General features: G+C 42.7%; 3 protein-coding genes across 6 annotated transcripts in view; 1 reads left to right on the top strand and 2 right to left on the bottom strand.

The window, feature by feature from the left end:
* eps15 (epidermal growth factor receptor pathway substrate 15) overlaps window positions 1-9,682 on the bottom strand; it is a 32,400-nt gene extending 22,718 nt beyond the window's left edge. For 3 of the 4 annotated variants that reach the window (XM_031574616.2, XM_031574617.2, XM_031574618.2), the window contains exons 1-11: window positions 9,578-9,682; window positions 6,289-6,330; window positions 5,083-5,172; window positions 4,774-4,821; window positions 4,539-4,634; window positions 4,252-4,314; window positions 3,627-3,752; window positions 2,897-2,956; window positions 1,830-2,039; window positions 1,339-1,484; window positions 609-759 (exon numbers count right to left, since the gene is read on the bottom strand). In XM_031574616.2, the coding sequence (XP_031430476.1) occupies window positions 609-759; window positions 1,339-1,484; window positions 1,830-2,039; window positions 2,897-2,956; window positions 3,627-3,752; window positions 4,252-4,314; window positions 4,539-4,634; window positions 4,774-4,821; window positions 5,083-5,172; window positions 6,289-6,330; window positions 9,578-9,628 (1,083 nt within the window). In that variant the 5' untranslated portion in view covers window positions 9,629-9,682. The other variant, XM_031574619.2, reaches the window with a different exon arrangement.
* Window positions 9,683-10,656: 974 nt separating this feature from the next.
* zgc:92591 lies at window positions 10,657-11,209 on the top strand. Its single transcript, XM_012821859.2, has 2 exons — window positions 10,657-10,847; window positions 10,935-11,209. The coding sequence occupies exons 1-2, from the start codon at window positions 10,737-10,739 to the stop codon at window positions 11,169-11,171; spliced, it is 348 nt and encodes a 115-aa protein (XP_012677313.1). The 5' UTR covers window positions 10,657-10,736; the 3' UTR covers window positions 11,172-11,209.
* A 3,200-nt stretch (window positions 11,210-14,409) lies between these two features.
* tp63 (tumor protein p63) overlaps window positions 14,410-18,522 on the bottom strand; it is a 54,818-nt gene continuing 50,705 nt past the window's right edge. The window contains exons 11-14 of the mRNA XM_031574615.2: window positions 17,273-17,418; window positions 15,999-16,149; window positions 15,188-15,281; window positions 14,410-14,751 (exon numbers count right to left, since the gene is read on the bottom strand). Coding sequence (XP_031430475.1) covers window positions 14,455-14,751; window positions 15,188-15,281; window positions 15,999-16,149; window positions 17,273-17,418 — 688 coding nt within the window. The 3' untranslated portion in view covers window positions 14,410-14,454. The remainder of the gene's footprint in view (window positions 14,752-15,187; window positions 15,282-15,998; window positions 16,150-17,272; window positions 17,419-18,522) is intronic.

Raw genomic sequence — 18,522 nt, 5'->3', positions numbered from 1 at the left:
GGGGTAGTTAAAGGACAGGATTGGGGGGGGCTCCCACCTTGTGCACAATGCATGAGTCATGAGGAAGAACGCAAAGAGAGACAGCGCACACAGACAGGGTCAGAGAGACAGACGGGAGCAAGCTAGAAAACAAAAAGCCCACACCACAGGGACAAGGTCAAAGGTCAGTCCAGGATTAGTACAGAAAGAAACAACACAACAGGTCTGGTGGGGTTTTTTTTTATTTTTTTTTTAAGTCACGCAGAGATGTTCTCAGAAAGGCTAACAAAGCTTCTTATCATTAAACCCTTTTATCAGGACTGTACATCATTACACCCTTATAACAGGGCTGTCTATCATTACATTCCTAGAACAGGGTTACAGGGTAGATAATTGCATACCTGTAGTCAGTAAAGGAGCTACCATGCCAACTAAATCAGTATTGCATTATCAGAACAAACTGATACTGGTAACTTCTTTTTGTCAAGGACACCTTACAATATACATATAAATATGGTCCTTCCTATATTACAGCTCTGAATATTTAAGTGGTTATTGATTTCTCTCATGGTGCGATGATATGACTGTAACTCATGTGATCGTGGTGCTGATGTAGAGAACATGGTTACCTGGGAGACTCGGTCAGCCGGGGGGATCATGTCGGGAGTGAGGGCCTGGGGAGGGTCCACGCCCTTGGTGAGCTTCTGGTTGATGAGATGCAACGCCAGGGCAAACTGCTCCCTGGTGAGTTTGCCGATGTCCCCGATATCACACAGCTCCCTATGTCACGTCACGTCACACACACACACACACACACACACACACACACACACACACACACACACACACACACACACACACACACACACACACACACACACACACACACACACACACACACACACACACACACACACACTTCAATTTTCATCATTCACTCAAGCAGATACTGCTAAAAGGTAAGGTATATATTAATAGTATGTTATGTTATTGGGAACTGAACCTATGAATTTAGACTGACTAGCACCTTGCTCTTTCAGTTGATCCACAGTAGTGTATGTTTGCAAAGCACAGAGATAAAAGAGGCCAAACCTACTAAATCACACAAATAGGCAACATGCAGCAAGTGCTTCCCTCCCACCAACTTATTGTGATTCTTATGTAGGAAATGCATGTTTGTTTAAAGTCGTATTGCATTCATAAGTAAAATAGTATCTTTTCATCCGTCTTTTCACAAGGATACAGATACATTGAAATCACATCATATCAAAATAGCATTCAAGTTAACTAAGTACAATGTTTTACTATAGTGAAGACTCTATGCCACTCCATCATCATCATCATCATCATCAAACCCACCAGATGCGTGCCAGCGTTGCAGAGGGAAGCCCCGTCCTGAGGAAGATGTCCCTCACCTCAGGCCCAGACACCAGGCCGTCCATGTCAATGTCCGTCTTGCTGAACAGGTCGTCGTACTTCGCTTTGTCTGCCAGGGACACCACCCACTGCAGAAACAAAACACACATGCATTAACCAAGCCTGATCGAAAACAGATATCTCTAGTAATAGTTTTAACATAATAATATATAGTATATACAATAAAATAATCATTATTTGATATTATCAAAGTTATTAAGCTCATATTAGTAGTATTACCAGTAATACAAGTATTAGTTTAGTATTGAGAGATTTAAAGTGGACCAGGACTGACAATAGACAGATGTCCATCATTAGAAGTAGTGTTGAGGATTATTATGGTTGTTAGCATTAACAGTCTTAGTAGGATTAGTGCCACTATCAGCTGTAATCTGTGTAGTATTATTGGTAACAGTATAAGGCTGAGAGCAGACCTGAGGTGCTGTTATTGTTGTGGCAGCGGGAGGCAGTGCTTTGGCGGTGGCTTGGGACGTGCGACCCTCCTTCAGGGAGGGGGGCGAGGGCAGTAGAGGCAAGGCTGGAGGGGTGGCGGATTTCTTCCGCTTTGATTGGGGCACCAGAGCAGGGGGCAGAGACATGGGCACCGTCTCGTTCTCCAGAGCTCTGTAGACCAGGTACATGGCCTGGAGGTGAGAAGAGACACACACACACACGGACAGTTGAACAAACTCTGCAATACACTTTCATTACTCATTAGTAAATAACCTACCAAATTAGAGCGAACAAGATCTCTGCACATTCAACACTTGATGAACTTCATGAAAATGTTCCCTTGTTCTTACAGTAATGCAAGTTCTTACACTAACCGCTGATGATGTGGTTACCTTGACTATTTTTAGACCTGGGAAGAATTCAACCTTCTTTAAAATTGTACAGGAACTAAAGTGATTCCTCCAGGAAGCAGCAGAGTCATTTAATCAATCTGTGCGCTAACAGCTCCAGACGCTCTCCATCACAGTCATTACATACCAGTTTATTTATACTGACTAATCGAGAGCGCAAGAGACAGAGAGAGAGAGAGAGAGAGAGAAAGAGAGAGCAGAGCCTTTTAGCCTTGAGGGTGACAAGAAAGTACCGCATCTCTCAATGTAAATATTGATGCCATATGACTTTATACTGACAAAACGAGAGGGAGACAAAAGAAAAAGAGAAAGAGAGAGCAGAGCCTATTAGCCTTGAGGGTGGCGAGAGAGTGACGCATCTGTCAATGTAAATATTGATGGCATATAAATACACTCAGATGGGGAGGGTGCAAGCCATCACAGCCTCTCTGAAAGATGCTCTCTAGTAGTTAAGCCCCGCCGCGCTGCTCAGCCCATCTGTTTAGCTGTACGATGGGAGTGACATTCCTCCCTTCATCACAAATAAATGCCACTGTGTTCAATTATTCAAGGTGACACCACCATTACTTGATCACAAACATCATAAGGACTCATTAGGAAGGATTAAAGTTTGCGTAGACAGATGGAGGTCAACTTACCACAGCAAATTCATCTCTGTCAAGCATGCCATCCCTGTCAATGTCGCTTAACTCCCATACCTGCCATGCCAACACAGGAGAGAGAGTGTGAAAGAGAGAGAGAGAGAGAGAGAGAGAGAGAGAGAGAGAGAGAGAGAGAGATAGTGTGTGAGAGAGAGAGAGAGAGAGAGAGAGAGAGAGAGAGAGAGAGAGAGAGAGAAAGAAAGAGAGAAAGGGAGCTATCAATCACATGGTAGGTGCTATTCATCAATGCTGAAGCCGCTCTAACTGCCTAGGCCAAGGACGCCCATTAGACAAAGATGTTCTCGGACTCGTCATACTGAAAGAACTGATTTACAGTCTGACAACACTCCCACCCAGTGGATTTCACAGACACATACACCATACACACTTGGCTTGGCTATTCCTGTCTGGCCAAGTGTCAGACAACTAGACAGGGACAGTCTCCATGCCTCAGGATATCTACCATTACATAGTACATTTTACTACACGCACTGCAAGACATCCTACAATCATTTAATCAATGAGATGGTGAGTTCGGACCTTGAGTCCTTCACTTTGGTGGTGTTGGCCAAATGTTGACACTTGGTATCCCTCTATTTTCCGTGCTTTGCTAAAAACTCGAAACATTTCTCAGCACAGTTAACTAAAACTAAAAAACTAAAATGTGCATTATTTCAAATATTTTGTTGACAGCTCTCTGTGGCTGTCCACTGGGGCGGATCCTCACCCGTCCCAGGACGTCTACAGGCAGCTTGGAGTTGAGCAGGACTGGCTTGACCTTCTCCCCTGTGAGCATACCACCCGCGGGTGAGAGGCTGTCGAAGATGGCATCGAATTTCACCTTCTCCTCCCCCTAGAAGTCACACACATACACATCTATATGAGGACAACGGCCATAGATAGCGAGAACATCAAAGAAAGTGATTCCAGGGTCAGCATATCCACACACTTAACTAATTTAATTGTGAATTAAACTGCTTCTCAGAATGCTGAATGCAGAATGACCGCTCCCATGGGCAACGGGTTTGTGCTTCTGATTCACATCTTTCCGCAAGTCTGATAGAGTTCTATTTGCATGAAGAATTGTTTTTCTTAGCGGAAGTCACAAAACAGCAATAACATTATTAAAATAAAATATAGTGTGATATTTTTTTAATCATTTTGGCAAGTAACCATATAATAAGCGGGATAATGTAATCTTCACCGGTCAGTATTGGAAAATAAATCCTTTCAGGACAAAACAAGACTGTTCCAATTTATTTTCTGATACTGACCGGCGCACTATACATCATAACTCACCTAATCGACTAGAGGGTGGATGGAAGGATATGCTTCGAGGGAAAATGACATACCTTGACTGCCCATGGGCCATCAACGGCCACTCCTGCAGGTAGAAGTGGGCTGCTAGTGTCATGCTGGGGAGGAGACGAAGTGCATAGACGGTTAGGACACCAACAGCCATAGATTCACACTCAAGTTGGCTTCCGTTATGTTCCATTACTATCAGCAGAGAAAGTGCTGACTGGGAACCCAGATAAGCTGAGTACAGTTATTCTGACTTCTGCTTGAGGCCACAATGGTTCCTTTTATGATAAACGTGAGAGAGATCATAAAACGTGAGGGACAAGAATCGACTCACAAATTTGGGGGGAGGAACGGCTGCGTTAAGACTCTTCAGTGCCACCTCAAGCCCGTTCTGGGCACAGGCCACTAATCGCAGTGCAACAAAGAATTGCTGTGAACAAAGACAGGAAAGATAGCGTTATCCTAGTCAATAACAGTCATTAACGCAACGCATATGTACTCTGGACATTACATAATGTTTAATCTAATCTAGTCTAATCTCATCAGAAGAGAAGAGAAGAGAGGAGGACCTGTTTGTTGAGGCATCCTTTTCGTTCTGAATCTGCCAGATCCCATATCTGAGGGACAAAACAGATATTAAGCAAACGATCAATAGTGTAAACTAATAACTAACAATGTATTGTTACAATTTAAACTAGTTACGTAACAGTTCTTCACGTTGTAAAACATATGTTCAACTTGTGACAAAACAAGATTTGGCGCATCTGGATATTTTTACATGCAAATCTTTTTAAATTCAAGAGACAGATACCAAACCCAAGAAACTCCTAGGGAACTCAATATATAATGAGTATATTTGACTGTGTTTATTTGGTTACCTTTCCCAGCACCAGATCTGCCAGGGCTGATCTCTTTAGGAAGAGGGCAGCATCTGCTGCTGGTACCCGTCCACTGCCCGACGGATCTACCTGCAGTGGGGCACAGAGAGCTGGCATCAGTCCACACACACACACACTCACTCACATATATATCCACACACACACAAAAAATATATCTCCACACACACACACAAAGATAAATGCGCACATGCCCTGTGTGCTGGCAAGGCCATATCCAACAGAGCACACACACTGTATTCTGCCAGGAACATACCCAACAAGGCCAAAACACATGACATGCGCTCGCTATGTTATGGTTAATATAGTCTGTGATGGCTGAAAATATATTTTATATTTTTAAGAAGATGTACAAATACAGATATGTGCAGGAATTAGGGATGTGCATATTAACAATTTTTGATATCCGAATATTCAAAAGTGTCCACAAATGGTTATACAATTATTTGCTATTATTGTAGTATAGTAGTTCATTTTCATTAGTCAATTGTTTTGTCTTTCATTTTGTTTTTTTATTTGATTTTTCACTGTAGTTTATATTTAGTGTTTTGAAAAATGTCATTTTTATTTCAGTTAACAGATTTATTTTTCTCTGCTAGTTTTATACTTCGTAGACTTTCCGTTTTGGGCGATAGTAGAGTCGTTCAGCAATCAGAAGGTCGTTAGTTCAATCCCGACCCCTCCTCAGCATGTGTTGAAGTGTCCTTGAGCAAGACCCTGAACCCCCAACTGCTCCCAGTGTGCAGGTTGCCACCTTAGATAGTAGCCTCTGCCATCGGTGTATGAATGGGCAGACATCTGAGGCATTAACGTGTAAAGCGATTTGAGTGCTCTCTGAGTAGAAAAGTGCTATATACATGCAGTCCATTCCATTTAGTATAATAATCCTGGCCCTGCTTCAGGGGGATCGGTTCATCCGGTCTGCTCCCTCCTTCACTCTTCTCTCTGGAAGTTGGCTTATCATGATTAATGCATGCTGGTTTCTTCTTACACAGAGTCTCCTGGGATGGAGTGGCCTGGCTAATACTGCCAGCTAATGGTGTGCGGTTGCTGCTTCTTCAAACAAACAGCCGGCACAGGCACAGGCACATCTCTACCCACTACACTACATCCCGCTCCATCCTTGGGAGATTCCACAACCTTTGCACACTCACTTCTGGATGGGGTGTATCTGGATGCCAAACTTACCTGTCGATAGTATTTGTCGTAGACAGGATTTCCACTTGAAAGCTTGAAAGGAAGAAAGGAAATTATGTTAAAGATAATCAGATAGACATAATAAAGTTAGACTCTGCACCACCAAAATAGTAATGCTTGTAGACTTCAAACAATAACATTGCCTACTTCTCAATGAACTAAAAGATTGAGACAAGTGCTACAAAAACATACATATGCAATGCACTGGAACTTTTTTGGAATTGTCTTTTTCTATCATTTCAGAATCACTGTGGGTCTAGAGATTCTCATTTCTTTTGACAGTTGCAAGATACACCATCTGCATTGCGTTCACTACAGACTTCATTTGAAGATATGGTACACATATGGCACATGAAATATTCTGGCACTACATTACCAGTCCTCCAGAAGAGTAAGCCTATTTATCCTACTGTTCACTTCACAGTTGACAAGCTTATAGCCTTTGATTATTTTCAGTCTTGTATGAGCTTTTCAGAAAAAAGCATTCAATCCATCTGCATCCCCCCAGACATGAGGATATCCTGTAGTCATCAATCATTGAGCCTGGTGGACCAGCCCGCCCACACACACACAATGAGCATCCCCACACACAGACCTACACTACGCTGCTTTGCAAACCACAATAAAATCTTGTGTGTTTGCAAAACTGACCTCACGCAAATCCTTCAGTGCTGCCAACGCCCGCTCACCAGATGACAGATGCACGGCATCAGGCAGGAGAAGCCCCCTAACCCAAAACGCAACAGACATCTTTCCATCTAGTCCTTTCCATCACCCCTGAGTTCAACATTCAACATCTGACCTCTTGTCTGGTCTTCACACTCACAACAAGCTGTATTATGACTCATAACAAAAAATAAATAAATACTGAACAATTGCAACTGATAGTCGACCATAAAACTGTATGTACACTTCAAGGCACCACAGAACCTTTTGTACACAAAATTCAACCCACAGACTAAAAAGGATATATTGCACATGACTGACAACTACGAGTAGCCAGGCCCACAGCTTCAACCAAAACCATGAGGTCACTGAAGCTTGATGAAGCAACACGCCTGGCACACTTCTGCTTCTCGCTATCGCTCTTTTGCTCGCAGGTTCCACGCAGGCAGCCGCTCCCTTTTCCACTTGTTAGGCAAACGTGATTGAAACACCAGCTCTCTCAGTGTCAGCCAGCCCAGCCCAGCCCCCCCCCCCCCCCCCTCCAGAGGCATTTCCTGTGACCACTGATGACTTAAGCCATATGGTCCGTTTGCAGGGCCGGAACGTCAAACACCACCAGTGGCCGGATCAATTTTGTAGGATGCATTACAACTTGAGCCAAATGACTGATTGATCTGTCCCTTTGCATTGTGCTTCTTAACAAAGAAAAGACAGACCGCTTGGAAAACAATACATTGTCACAATCATGTTTCTTTCTATACAAATAAGGTCCAGAATTGGCAAACAATGTCAATGTGTCACGCATTAGGCCATGATGCAATGTGACATTATTACCAAACCAGACTGAATTGATCAGTACTCAACAATCAGCCAACCACACATCGATCCTATCCATTATTCTCACAGTTGTGTGCACGGAACAATCGCCCTGTCAAACAACAGTGTTTGTTACACCCAAAAACACTATTTCCCATTTTGCTTTAGATTGTTGCCACCATAGCACGCAATGAGTCCTACGTCACAAGCCAGGCTTTCTCTTACCAAGGCATGCAGTAACTGTACTCGAACGTAGACAAGCGAAGTCACATTGAATATATAAACCAAATGAAATGCACTAAACAGCTATATTCAAATAACTAGACTTTCAATTTGGAGAAAGTAAAGTTTAATTTGTCTATTCATATACTGTAAGAGATGTTGAGTCAACAGTCTCAATCAACAAATTCAGTATAATTAAATTAATAATATAAAGGCCAGATAGTACTGACTGACTAAATGTAGGGTATATTTTATATATATATATATATATATATTTTTTTTTTTAAATCCACTATTATTCGACTGGTAATATTGGATGTGATTGTGGCATTAGAGTTGGCATTTGCAATGTAACGTACATTAAGGCAAAGGGATATGGAGAAACACACATTAAAAATTAAGTGGCGCCATGTAACATTACGCATGATTGAGATTTCATGCAGTTACTTCATCCTTTGCCCTTTCGCTGCAAATAATCTGTGTAGACATTCATTAATCCTGCTTGGTGTCAGGATAATTGGCTTACTAATTAGCTTACAGTTAAATAGACAACTTTGAGCTATTATATCAGTTTTGAAAAGCTTTGTCTTTACTCAAGCTTTGCCATCGTTTTTTCTGGTCAGATTAGACAGCTATCCAACAACAACAACTCTTCAATTGTATCACCGTTTATCTTTCAATATGCCGTGCCCAGACAGACAGCAAAGTTAGCGTTAGCTAGATAGCCAGTTCGGGTGCACTTACGCTACCCAACTTGGAATTTGCTCACTAACTTGTATGAAGTACTTTAAGTGCCTAAAAACACACTTCCAAATAAAACGTTGTGAACAGTAACAGGGGTATAGCATTCGTGATTAATGGCAATATCAGAATGAGACAGTAAAAGTATTCTCAAATTGTCCCAAGAAAGCGACATATCGCTAGCTAGCTAGCCTTAACTTTCGTTGGGTTAACGTAAACTTCCTGCTGAATTTGAAACGACCATTCCAGTTTTAAAGTGTTGAAACACATTAGTAACAGTTTGACCCACCATGAATAAATGTCCTCCACTGTATGTCCACACATAGCTACTCACTATAAGCTAATTTACTAGCGTTAGCAAGCTGATTAGTTGGTATTCTAGTCGCATCTCACTAACGGGAGGCTAACTTACTGGCTAGCCTATCCAGCTAACCTTGCGGACCCGACCCGATAGGCAGCTGGTTAGCTTTGACAGTGCAACATGACCCACGCAAACAATCAGAACAACCGAACTTTTGGGTACTCTGAAATGTGAAAGAATGGCAATAAAATCAATCTGAATAGACGAACAATTACAATTCCAAACCTATCCGTTCCCAAATGGACACAAACCAAGCTAGCTACGCCCTTACGCAGACCCCAGATATTAGGCTGAAACTTTTGAAAACCCAAGCCTGGAGACAACTTGCAAAACATAAATAAAAACGGAACCGAAAAAAGAATGCGCACGATTTCACTACAGCAACACAATGAAATATTTATAATTGGCCATAACTTTTAACAAAACTTGTATGTCCTGGTGAAATCTAACATTTATATGAAGAAACACGGTTACCTGACTCAGGGAGAGACTGGCAGCCATAATGTTTCTGTTCCCACTGTCCATCCGACAGGCAATGGCAATATAGGGATGTTTCAAAACGTGGAAGTGGATTCATAATACTGGAATACGAACTCTACAAGTCGAGTTCTTCATGTCGGTATTCTGGAAAACATGGACAGATTAGACAAAGTTATGGTAGGCCTAAATGAAAAAAAAACACACAATCAGTACAGCTTCGAAGTTGCACTTTACTTCACAAACCACATTATAGAAAACTTTAATGCTGAAATCGTAAATAAATAAAGTAGCCTACCATGAAAACAAAATGTACCCAATGTTAGATTGCCGGACAGTAGGCTTACTGTTCTTGAATTGCTCTTACAAAAATGACCTGTTTGTTTATATGCAATGGACAGATAGAGGGAAATTGACTGGGAGATAGTGGGGAATTGTAGCCAAGGCTTCCTGGATGAGAATATCGAAATGTTCATTTGATTGAGCCATTTGAAATTGTCAAGTCCCTATTTAATTATTGACCTATGCAAAAAAAAAAAAAAAAAAACCCTGACGGGCAGTCTTTTATAAAAACAAGCATTTCAGCCATTTTCAAAATTAAAGCCGGATACATTTAAGACAGTGCGTGGGTGAATTTGTACTCCAAATGAGATAAAAGTTCGGCCCACGTTAATGGCGCCATCGAGTGGTCAAATTTTGCTTGGAAAATGGTTTTCTGTATTTGGAATCAAATCCTAAAAGTAGGCCTAAATTCCCAGATGCTGACTATCTGTCTCACAATTACACATCCTCACTGCACACATGTCTTTGCCGACTCCTTGCATAGCCTGTGTCAAATAAAACTAGCCTGTTTGATCATACGCAATGTGGCGGTGGTGTGTCAGATCAAATGTTGCTTCTCAGAATAGACAAACAGTCATATGACAAAATGTTTCAGTCACGTTTACAGACAGGCATTGTAATTGTAATTGTAACGATATGGTTTTTCATTAGTGCGTGATTAGTGTAGGCTTCTTGTCAATTAATAAGTGACGTCACAAATCAGCACTCACTATTTAAACGGATCCCACGTTAAAATTGAATTCCCACGTTGGAAAACAGTGATTTCGAAATCTGATAACCTTGTGTGGTATACTAAAAAGTAGCAGAATCAACTATGAGTGATGATGCAACCAAAAAACGAGGAAAGGTCAGCGGGAAGTCAACAAAAAGAAAATCTAAGAGGAGGGAGACCTATGCGGTTTACATCTATAAGGTTTTGAAACAGGTAAGCAGAGTTTGACTTCAAATTAAATACAACTAGTAACTATTTAAAAAAAAATATTCACAGTTTTTTCACTTGATCTTCTGCCAGGTTCATCCCGACACCGGTATCTCGAGCAGAGCAATGAGCATCATGAATTCTTTTGTCAATGATGTCTTCGAGAGAATTGCGACAGAGGCGTCCCGACTGACCCAGTACAACAAACGCTCAACCATAACCAGCCGAGAGGTGCAAACGGCCGTTCGTCTGCTGTTGCCTGGAGAGCTGGCAAAGCATGCCGTGTCCGAAGGGACTAAGGCGGTTACCAAGTACACTAGTTCAAAGTGAATACCAAAGTGAAAAGGAGGATGGTTGCACATCAGCTCTTCACCCTAAAAAAAAAAATCGTTTGAGTTGGAAATAAATGCACTTAATCAAGCATTTCTGCACTTCGAGTTATTTAGGAAGAGGGTCCTCTTGTACTTTTTGGGCCATGTTTCCTGATTTCCTCAAATAGTCATGCCAAACTATTTAAGTACTTTTAAAGCTCTCATTTGAATGAGACACATTGCAGGTGCCTACGGTTGTACAGTAAGCAGACCGTTGTCCTTTAGGGGGATACGTTTGTTCATATTCACCTTCTGCTGGGTTGGCTTAGTTGCATATTCTCTCGGTTTTTGTTCTAAATAAAACCAGACTCATCAGGCAGGCTTGTCCCAGACCTTGCATCCACTTTTGTTGCCATCTAATATCTGCTGGTTCATCAGTTGAGTTTGCTTGTGGAAGCATTCTTGTATTCCAGCCAGCTCTCTCCTGCAGGTGGGAGATGATCCTCTGTACATGAGGAGGTGAATTTCTCATGTTCCAAGAGCACCGGTTCTTCAAACATCATGCAGCTGTCCTGTTTAGGGTATGCCGTTCAAAAGTACAATATTCTGGCCAGTGCCATATGTTCTTTGACATACATTTTCTTGCAGTTCAAGTTTATTATCATTTACTCATAAACAGCATTTATCAGTAATGAAATTCTTTTGTGCTCAATGTCCGTTCAACTTAGAGAATAAATAAATGGAGAATGGAGTATCCAGCATAAATAAATACTGAACAATGGAGAAAAAGGGTAGGAAAAAGAGAAAACAAATTGTAGTGCAAAAAGATATTTCAAGGACAGTTCAGCATCCTGATGGCATGTGGGTAAAAACTATCCCTGTATCTGCTGGTACGGGACCTTATACTCTTGTATCGCCTTCCAGAAGGCAGGAGGGAGAAAAGACTGTGGCAGGGATGACTAGGGTCAGAAATGATCCGCTTGGCCTAGTCTTTCTATGTCTGAGGAAGTGAAGAGGCCTACCAAATGCCACCATGTTGTGAGATCAAAAGGAGACTGAGTTTGCGTCTCCATGAAACCATTTCGTAGATTCTACCTGATACATAATGCATTACAGTTCAATGTAGAAGGCATGTAGTAGAACATTGCTTGTCTGGGGAATCACATTGCATATCTTTCATGCATGGTATGCTTGGTAATAAGAGTCATATAAACACAAGTGTGTTTGGGCTGTGGTAGTTATTAGCGATAGCCTGCTAAGCTCTATTAAAGAATCCGCTGCAATTTGACCAACAGACCAAGTCTTTGAGAAGATGGGTCAATAGCTGAGAAGCCTACTACTAAATTACATTACAGGGGTATGAAAGTGTGAGAAGGGTGAGACTACTCACCACTGGGTTTCTCTGCCCCATTCTTGCAACCAAAGATGTTCAAGATCCGCTAAGGTGTTAATTGAGTCTGGTGGTCGTACAGTCCTAGCTCAATACATGCTTCAAAGATTTGGGACTCTCTCCCACAGCCCCGGCCCAACTCATAACTATCTCCATATCATCCCTTTAAAAAACAATTCAATAACCTCTTTACTCTGCTACTCTGGTCATTCATGTCAACATACCAATATTTCATTGTTGTTGTCTGTTAATGTCTCCTCTCTATTGTTAATTTGGTTTTGTATGGGTTTACCATCACATTACTTTGTTTTGTAAAGCCTGATGGCATAAGGCCTTAACCCATGCCTTGAGACACACTTTCTGTGTACCTCTATGCATCAATCCCAAAGGTTTAAGTGCTAACTCCACCTAGTGGCCGAATACTAGACTGAATCTGACCTACAGGCCTAGATATCCTCTGTTTTTGGTCTTGCAAAGGATGCTGGTAACTATTTAGAAGAAAAAAAAACATTCAATTTATGCTAATGATATTTTATTTATTTTTTTCCATTTATATCAAAATAAGTACATTGAAACATATTTACAATGAATGTAGCACATGTAGCAAGAACAAAGAACCAGCTAAACCCATAGGTACTGAAAATAAACTGTACAATGTACTACTTAAGCTTACAATTAGTAAGTATATCAGCAAGTAGTAAGTCACAAATTCAGTACATTTGGAGAACCCAGACAAACGCTTTAACACAGGACACCATGACTTGGTCTGTGGAAAAACTCGCTGGGCACCATCAATACAGTTTAACACATACAAGACATACAAAACAGTTCAATACTTTTGGACAAATGATTCTGTGAGCATGAACAGTTCTCAACAAATGCATTCCGTAATGATTTTACAAGTGACAAATATATAGGCACAAGACTTGTCTATATCAGTCTTAGACCATAATGCCACTGGCCGAGTAACACTTTGATAGGTGCAGATATCTTGAAATGTATACAATCAAAAGCCAGCAAATGCCAGCATTAAAAAAAAAAAAAACAGAAATGAAGAAGCATCACTGAAAAACAGATAAACACATTAGTGTCATACTTACAGGAGCAGAAAAGCCCATAATATTTAAAAAAAATGTTTTGAGTAAGGCAGAAACGGAAATGAACCCTGACATGCAGCATGGTTCACCAACAGAAGTCAAAAAGGACACCAACCAAGACCAGCCCGAAGCAAAAACAAACTATGATTTATTTTGTAAGTGCTCTGTCTCCAAAAATATGGCAAAATAATACAACGTACTACCGCAAAGCACCTTCTACCTCTTGAGTCTTCTGTTAAAAAAGGGGCGTCTAATAGTATGACCAGATAAAAAAAAAGAACAACAGAGGAAACAGATAAAAAAAAATAAACAAATCAAATTCAATTATGGAAAATAAGTGCACTTTATTTGCAAACAACTTTTTTTTTCTTTTTTTCTACACAACGTTAAATGTGAGCTATATATACTGCAGCACCTGAAATGCTTAGGAAGGAAATGGCACAGAGTGTGTGGAAATGTGCTTGCTTGACAGGGTTTGAAACGTGGTAGAGCGGAAATGCATGTAAGACATACGGAAATGTTTATCTAGGTGCAAAAGACTAAAATATATGTCCACCACAAAGGTGTGTGTATGTGTGTTGGTGAGCCTGTGTGCGTCAGTGTCGGAGCGCCTCTGTGTGTGTGTGTGTGTGTGAGTGTCTGTGTAAACTTGCTTCTGTGTGTGTGTGAATATAAGTGTACAAAAGTGTGTGTGTGTGTGTGTGTGTGTGTGCATCTCTCTCTCTCACACTCTCTCGCTCTCTCTCTATCTCTCTCTTTCTCTATCTCTCTCTCTCTCTATCTCTCTTTGTATATGTGTGTGGATGTTTGGGCGCTCACTCCCCCTCCTCTTTGATGCGCTGCTGCTTGTTGCGTCGGGAGTCCAGGTCGAAGGAGAAGTCTGACCAGTCGTCGCGCGGCGGGAAGGAGATGGTCTGGCGCAGCGTGAAGCGCACGGCGTCGATGACGCGCTCGCCGCGCGCCTCCGTGGACCCCACGCTGACGCTGGACGCCCCGCTGGAGGTGCGTAGGATGTGGGGAGGAGGGGAGAACTCCATGTTCTGACGGTGCTCCATGATCCCCTTCCAGATGATGTGCTGGAAATCGGCCGGGATCTTCAGCCTGGAGAGATCCTGAGTAAACACAGACGTGCGAGGCATGTTAGTCAGGAAACAAGAGGGAGTCGCTGGCAGAATAAGCACGCTTCAGCATGGTCTGTTTCTCCTCTGGTGCTCCTCTGCACAACACTACAGCTGATGCCACTGTAAGCAGTCAAGTTCTATTGCCGTACAAGCCGAAAGTATTCGTGAGAAGAACAGCGTATAGTTTGGAGGAGGAAAATGTGAGATTGAAGCATATGTGATCTAAATAGGCTTCTTAAAAGCTTGATATTCCCCAAGGCGTCCTTCATGTAACTCTGCATTCTGGATAGGGCGGGGTGGCTGACAGAGCAAGCCCTCTGATGCACAAAGCATGATGACCTCTGACCATTTAACATGAACAGAAACCTATGCCTTCCAAGTTGGATAGGAAGGCATGAGAGCTGCAGTACACTGCAGTGCTTCTCACCTCCATATTGTAGTTTTCAATCTGGTAGATGTTGGTCAAGCCTTGAGCTGTAAAGTAGTCCAAGCAGGCTGAGCATCCCAGCCGCAAAAGAAAGCTGTAATGGTCAATGTGAAGGACGATGTGAACAACATAACGCCATCACTAGCAAATGCAGTTACAGACGAGATTTCATCGGACTGGGCTATGGTTTGTTGTGTGGGTATTTCCCCTGAAATACACTTTAAATATAATCCCATTTTTAAATGCAGTAACAGACTATCAGACTTTGCTATGTGTTATGGATTTTGTTCTGACCTCTATCCCACTGTCAATACTCTAGCATGTGTATGTGAGAGAAGAGGAGAGACATTGAAATATGGAGAAGATATGAGGGGGGGGGGGGGGACAGAACTGAAGAGGTAGAGAGACTACAGCAGAGCATGAGAGGAGAAGAGAAATGCATGGTGGAGAGGCTAAGCTATGCAGGGGAGAGAGGAGAAGGGAAAAGAGAACATGAGAAGTGAGGAGATTGGAGAAGAGGAAAGGTGCACTGAGAAAAGAGGTGAGTGAGAGATTTTCCTGAGAAGTGAGGAGATGAGAGAAGAGGAAAGGAGAGGAGGTGAGATGAGATGAGACAAGTGAAGAGAAGAGAAGCGGAGAGGAGAGGAGAGGAGAGGAGATGAGATGAGATGAGAGGAGAGAAGAGAAGAGAAGAGAAGAGAAGAGAAGAGAAGAGAAGAGAAGAGAAGAGAAGAGAAGAGAAGAGAAGAGGAGAGGAGAGGAGAGGAGAGGAAAGGAGATGAAATGTGACTAGTGACTAGCGGTGGTGTACCTGGCGATGCTGCTGTCCATGGGGTAGGGTGGCGGAGGCGTGCAGTGGGACGAGGGCAACATGGGTAGCTGGGTCTGCAGGTTGTGGGTGGGGCTCAGAGCACTCATGTCTGTGTTCATGCCAGGGATGTGGGCACTCATCATTGGGCTCACTGAGGACGAGTCAAGAGAGGGGTCAGTTATTCACTCAGCACATCTCACCAGCCTCAACACACACATCACACCAAACACACTCAACACAACACACACACACAATGGGCCTTGCACAGGGGTTACACAGCACACACACCAAGGGCTAACCTCAGTGGATCAAGAACACACCGCACACACACACACAGAACACACTACAGGGGGCTAGACTACTACTAGTGACGGTTCCATGTGATGGAACCGTGATGGAACCGTGACACAACTGTTTGTCTAAGGCAGGCCATCTGAAACAGCCAGCAGGTTTACATATGTGACATGGGTAGAGGCCCCAGGGATCACTTACACACCAAACACAACACACATCCAAACACATACGCACACACACACGCGTACGCACACACACACACACACACACACACACACACACACACACACACACACACACACACACACACACACACACACCACAGGCTTTCTCACAGGGGTCAGACTACTTGAGAGAGTGACAGCAGGAGGAAAAGTATACTTGAGTCCCAGGGCACATACACACACACACACGCACACAGACACACACACACGGGCCCGGGAGCTGTGTTCTGACTGAGGGGGATCTGTTCACAGCGGATCACATTCATACATGAGCACATGAACAGGAAGACACATGTCAGGGGCAGAGAGAGAAAGGAGAGGAGAGGAGAGGAGAGGAGGACCCCAGGCCACACGTGCCCAAACAAGAATGGCCTCTCGCTCATCTTCCTATGTCTCTCTCTCTCTGTCTGTCAGCCACCTCCCCCCTCCCACACACCCCACAAGGTAAGAGACCCCCATAGGGTCCTGAGACGTAGACAGAGAGATTAGGAACAGTACTACTACACTACCACAGCTACTTTGACAGACACACACACACACACACACACACACACACACACACACACACACACACACACACACACACACACACACACACACACACACACACACAAATGCATTAGCACACCCTCAAGATACGAAACTGAAAGTCCACTTTCACAGACACAGACATAAACACATAACACCCACCTATCCACTCACAACCCCCCTCCTCCCCCCCGCCCCACACACCCGAGGTCTTCTGGGCCCACTTACTATCGGTGAGTCCGGAGGCCATGCTGGACGGCGTGAGGGAGTTGCGCTGCAGGGGGTTAATGAGCTGGCTGACGGAGGGCAGCTTGTTGACTTTGCCGTGGGGCGGGGAGCAGGAGCCGAAGTTGGGCTGGGTGGGCAGGTTGCTCCTGGGGCAGAGAGGAGGAGGAGGAGGAGGAGCACACGGGCTGTAAGTCTGACTGCCCAACAAATCCCATCTTAAATAACAGAAGAAGGTTCCATGGTTAGTAGAACCCCAACATACAATCATAGATGCAGACAGGCTGGCGAGCTCGGTGGGGGGGCCTTTTGGAGCACCTCGCTTTGCCAAGACGGGTCAAACATCACTCAGAACATCCTGTTTCAATGTGCACTATGGACATTTTTATCCTTATTTGATCAATAATTTGATCATTTTTGTCTGGTCCCTTCTAAAGTTGCTGTCTGTTTGTGTGAACATGTGAGTGTTTGTGTAGTTAGTTTTTTTTGCCTTGGCTCATAGCATGTCTGTGGTTTCTCGCTTGTCACACTGACCCAGAACACATTCTGGTGGAACACTTTGGTACAGATGGAAAAATGAAAGAGAAAAATGAAAGTGACAGAGAATTGAAGGGAAGGTATTCGAGGAAGAGGTTCCATACTAGAAATAGCAGGGTGGGAATAATACTAACAGCATTTGTGTAGGTTACCAAAAATGTTTTTTTACTGTAATATCACAAGATTTATCATAACATTCATGTGTAATTGCATATGAATCAGGTAAGAAAAGGTCAGACTTGGGAAAAGGTGAGGACACAGAGTCAGATGGAAGAGAGGTCAACAGCAGAGAGGAACATTTATTGAGTATACACAAAAGTGCAAGAGCCTTAATGTCACAAAAAATATTTTTAAACATTAACGACAAAAAAACATTCATTGTCATCCTCTCATATGCCTTTTAAACAAAACGATATGCTTTTATTTTCTTTAAGAAAATACACAAAAAAGAGGGAAAAAAAACAATCAAATCAATCTTAGAGAGAGAGAAAAAAAAACTGTCCTGCAGTGATAGAATATAACATGACCAGCATAATCTTATCCATAAAGTTTTATCCCAAACAAACCCAACCAAAACCACTTGAGTCCAGCTCCAACTTTGAGACACAGGGCAAAAGCGCAGTAGGAAGTGACAGAGGATTTCATTTATCTTTCAAAAAAGCCCAAAGAGTAACTATAGTATGAGTCCCACAGACAAAAAAACACGGATGCTTGGT

This window comes from Clupea harengus, chromosome 10 (assembly GCF_900700415.2).
Source record: "Clupea harengus chromosome 10, Ch_v2.0.2, whole genome shotgun sequence".
Lineage (NCBI taxonomy): Eukaryota > Metazoa > Chordata > Actinopteri > Clupeiformes > Clupeidae > Clupea > Clupea harengus.
The sequence above is the reverse complement of the archived record's forward strand: the minus strand, read 5'-3'. Positions and strand labels throughout refer to the sequence as shown.